At 48.4% G+C, this 4,564-nt stretch overlaps 2 protein-coding genes across 2 annotated transcripts in view; both read right to left on the bottom strand.

Moving 5' to 3' along the window:
* LOC127750780 (uncharacterized) overlaps nucleotides 1-4,564 on the bottom strand; it is a 40,474-nt gene that overhangs the window by 12,231 nt on the left and 23,679 nt on the right. The gene's annotated exons all lie outside the window — the stretch shown is intronic.
* Nucleotides 1,484-2,750, bottom strand: LOC127750783 (uncharacterized). Its single transcript, XM_052273269.1, has 6 exons — nucleotides 2,510-2,750; nucleotides 2,316-2,390; nucleotides 2,163-2,234; nucleotides 1,975-2,079; nucleotides 1,807-1,902; nucleotides 1,484-1,720 (listed from the first exon to the last, which is right to left on the bottom strand). Exons 1-6 carry the CDS (start codon nucleotides 2,630-2,632, stop codon nucleotides 1,607-1,609), a joined length of 585 nt encoding a protein of 194 aa, XP_052129229.1. The 5' UTR covers nucleotides 2,633-2,750; the 3' UTR covers nucleotides 1,484-1,606.

Raw genomic sequence — 4,564 nt, 5'->3', positions numbered from 1 at the left:
CTACCCCTTTTGTCTGAGAAGTATGCCGTCGGTTCAAAATTTTCTTCTAAGCAGAAGAGTGGGCTTATTTTATGGTGGTACATCATTAAAAAAATGTGTACACTCCATTGCTAAAAAATAAAATTAAAAAAAATCATGTACAGTATTTCCTGGTTTTGTTGTACTTCACAGGCTGCTTCCTTTCTATTAGTAATTATAGCAAAATCATTGCGGACGGACACGTTCTGAGTTATTTTAGAGTATGCCTGGAAATATATTTAACTTCATCTGGGTCTAGTCTGATATATCTTTCCATAGGTGTGTTATTGGATCCATAAGCTAACATCAATAACTTAGAAGGGGTTTGGCATAACTTGCATGTATTCTGCCAACTGCGGCACACACAGCAAAAAATGTTCAGCGTATGAAAATAATGCTTCGTTTGTTGAGTTTTGCATATGAAGCAGACAGGAAAGGGACCTGGTAACAAGCAGGCCCGCCCTTCCACCAAACGAAGTTGCCAGCTCCGCTTCGCTCCGACGGCAACTCCGTTCGGCACGGGCCGGGCGTGCTTGGCCTGCCGGCGACGCTGGTCGGGCCTGCGACCCGAAGAACATGATCGAATGATGTAGCGGGCCTTCGGCCCGCTTAAACCCGTCATCTTTGAGTTCCCCAAAGACTAAAGAAAGGGATGTAACACGGTGAAGCACCGCGACTACAACCCGCCCTTCTGCTTAGAAAACGTTTTTTGGGGGTGGGGGGAGAGTTTTCTTTATATTTTGCTGCGTGACAGAAATGGTCGGGCCGCGGGCCGCAGGCTCGACCATCGCCGCCGGCAGGCCAAGCAGGTCCGGCCCCTGCCGAACGGAGTTGCCGGCGGAGCGAAGCAGCGTAGCTATTTGTGGGCCAGGCGCGTCGCAGCGTAACAGTGTTTCGTGAGATATCGCGAAGCCTGTTACGCGAGACGTGGTCTGGCGTACATATAGCTAGTTTAATCGCGTACACCTACTTTTAAGAGTGGTTTACCCCTCGCCTCGAACACACGGTTGCGCGAAGACACATGTTTACATTGATAGAAGTTCTTGTCCAGGATCTGGGCGACGGTATTAGGGCACTTCACCTTGATGAAGAACTTCGGAAGTCCAACTTCGAGCTGCAGAGCTTCAACATCTTCAATCTTCAAGTTCAGGTCGCGAGATACAAAACGATAAATTTCAGCGTCCGTAACGGGGACGTGCCTTAAGGGCACACTATTTTTGTGACGTCATAACAGCGATTCGGTGTACTGCCAACCTCTTAAGAAAAAATTCACCGGCGTTTCGTGGGTTCAGAGTGGGGTTGCATTACTTCTTGCGTTTGGTTGCTGGTAAGACTGCTAATCGCTCAGAGGTGTGAAAACTGATCAATGGAAAATGAGAACAACAAAACTAGCTCATGAAGAAAACAATTATATTTTAAGAAAGTGATTAATAAATTTTGTATTCTGTACAAAACCGCCAATTCTAAAATGAAAAAAAATACAACAAAGTCAATTTTTAAATGAAAAAATTACAAAAACGCCAATTTTTAAATTAAAGAAAATAGAACAAAGTCAATTTTTGAAAGAAACAAATATAAAAGCATCATTTCAATCTAAATTATAGTAGACAGCAGCAACAAGAGCCTCTTGCTTCAGACTAGTAACTTTGTCAATTTTGCCCTTCAAAGATGATTTTAAAGGCTGGAGGGTGAGCGTATGGACCTGCAAAGAGGAATGGTGTACTTCAGTAAAGAATTCTATGACAGGAGAAAAGGCAGAGCTAAAACAATCATGGCATGTGACATTACCTGTTTATTCGTCACATACTCCAACATCTTCTTGTTGTCTAGCACAGCTGGGGATGCCTGTACAGCCTTCTGGACTCCTGAGCCAGAGGGGATGTTCTGGTGAACAAGAAAAATACAAATTTCAGGCAGGTTGTTGATTTTGTTCCATGATGTGCTTTAAATACTCACCATTCCAGCAGGTGTAGTGGGAGTGTTACCACTGCTCCAAGCTGCAAACACTTTGGCCCTACAGCTTAGTGGAGTTGGTGGCAATAGGAGAGTGACCGGAACAGCCTGCACATGAGGAGCAGGAATAAATATAAAAAGGTAACACGAGAAGTAAAAAAAATGTGGCACAACACCAAGAGTGACCGTACAAGTGGATGAGCTGGGGTCCTAGCAGGAGTGACCAAAAACACTCCAATAACTCTGGATTGTCCTGCTGGAGTCTGTGAAAGGAACATGAAAGATGACATTTTGACCTAAAGAAAATTAATTCTACTTTCAGCAGTTTAAGTACAAGTACTCACAAGAACAGGAGTTCTCTGACTCCCTCTAGTCCTTGCGGATTTTGGAGTTGATTGATGTGGGGTTGACAGCAAGGCAAAAAAATAAAATGTAGTATAAGACATATTTTTATTTTACAAGGCATCATAAATTATTACTGAATAGCTTTATCAAATCAAAATAGTAATAATACAGAATCTAACGAAGTCAGGTTACCTGGGAGGTCAAACAGTTCTTTATTTGGTGGGAATCGAAAAAGAGGGGTTTCTTCGCTCGCTACAGTGTGGCAGTTGAGTGCAGACAATTTTCGAGTTTTTATTCTTGATTTTTTGGAGGACATGGTGCACTTCGAGCAGAGAACAAAATAATTCAAAATGCAACAACGTATGTCTTGTCACTATGTGGATTGTCGAAAACAGCCGGGCAGCGTCTGCTTGTTTACACCGTGTTACCCTAAAAAGTCCGAAAGTTGCGTCTTCCTGAAATAATCTAGAATTGAGCTAAAAATTCAATTACTAGTACAAATCCACTGTAAAAGTGTTTTCAATTCGTTAACTATGAAGATGTAGGTAGGTGGGTGTTTACGTTCAGAGTAAGTTGTAATCATATGCATCAATTTAGCAGTGTAGGTTGGAGAGCTGAAGCGGGGGTGGAGGGGGGCACGATAGTAAACCGGAACCAGTAGCCCTGCTGCCTGGGACTGGACCCGTCCGCTCCCGACAAGAGCAGGCGGCAGCGACTGAGCTAGCCGGGCTACGTTGACCGTAACCCGATCAAGCGACTACGAGAAGGACTGACAGGCGTGGCGAGTGAGTGGAGGCGAGCGGACCGCCGCCGCCGCTGTCGTCCGTCGCCCGGCACCGGGCCATGCCAAGTCGCGGAGGGTTGGTGCGGCTCACCCAAAAGATCGTGGAGGTGCGGGGTCCGTGCCTCTCGCATGCAAAGCAAACGCTCTACCGTCCGAGCTACAACCCCCCGCCACGCGGGTAGACGAATGACGGGAAACTGCTCGGAAACGGTGGTGGCGCACACTGCGACCCGCAGGAGCGCAAAACGTAAAAGAGTTCCGCAGTCGGTAGCACTCGAACCTTCGCCCCCTGAAGGAAACTGATTCCTACTCAATCGCCTTAACCACTTGGCCACGACTGCACCGGTTGGTTGCCGCTGTGTCAGATGCCCGTACGAAGGGGACGGTGGCGGGGCGCGGAGCACCATCAGCACTGCGGGTGACGGCGAGTGTGCCGAGTCGGCAAAGGCGGTGGCGGAGGGTGCCGACTCGTCTGTGTAGTCTGTTGCGCAGGCGCCGAAGGGGGCCACCAGGTGCGCTCCGATCCAACTGGCGTGTTGCGCGTCTGGATCGTGATGGAGGGGGCGGCCGCGTTCCGGCTCGGGCGGGGGATGTGGGTCGGTCGGTCGTGTGCTGGCGGCGCATGGCGAGGTGTCCGAGAGCGGTGCCAGAGCGTGCGATCTGGTAGCCGTGATCGTATAGTGGTTAGTACTTCGCGTTGTGGCCGCAATAACATAGTTTCCAATCCTGGTCACGGCAGGAAGATGCGCGCTTTTGTTTTCCTTTCTGTTTTTTAGCCCGCTCTTTTGCTTAAATTATATAAACGGGCTAATGCCATCGCCCTTGTGTCTGTCTGTCCGTTCCCCAAGAAGGACGTGAGCTAGAGATTATTGTTGTCACTTCTGGACAACAAAACGATTGGTGCAATTCCTGGCAACCACCCCTGAGTGGGTATGAAGGGGTAACAAAGAAATTGGGGTTGGTCCAAGAAGTGGGATTTTTAGACGATCCAGTCTATACCAGAAGGTTTGACGCGCGGGGGAGCGGTGCGTTAGGGGTTCGTCCCAACTTCCCCCCACCGGCCAACAATCACTACTGTGCGCTAGGCCACTCCCCATCCAGGCGCTCCCAGCCCCACAAACAATATACACTCAACACTCCTCTAAGCCTGGCCTGAAGGTGGCCCAGGCCAGGGCGCAGGGCCGCCGAGGACTCGACTCAAGCGCCGAGCACCTGTGGTTGCTCGGTTTAGCACTCGTCCAAAGCAAGGGCGATCACCACGTCGCCACTCACTCGCCTAACAACTACCTGATCTCGCAAGGGAACTCATAAGAAGTGTTAGTCCCCGATTTTATTCCGCCTTCTGGGTTTTGTAGGGTCAGTGTCAGCAAAGACGGACGACAACAACGTACAAGACCGTGAATTTCAGAACAAAAAGTCGCAACTACTCTAGTTCTAGAGAGCAATAACGTATTTAATTAGTAA

The sequence above is a fragment of the Frankliniella occidentalis genome, unplaced genomic scaffold (assembly GCF_000697945.3).
Source record: "Frankliniella occidentalis isolate FOCC.00 unplaced genomic scaffold, Focc_3.1 Scaffold259, whole genome shotgun sequence".
NCBI lineage: Eukaryota > Metazoa > Arthropoda > Insecta > Thysanoptera > Thripidae > Frankliniella > Frankliniella occidentalis.
Note: the sequence above shows the minus strand (reverse complement) of the source record. Positions and strands in the feature narration are given on the sequence as shown.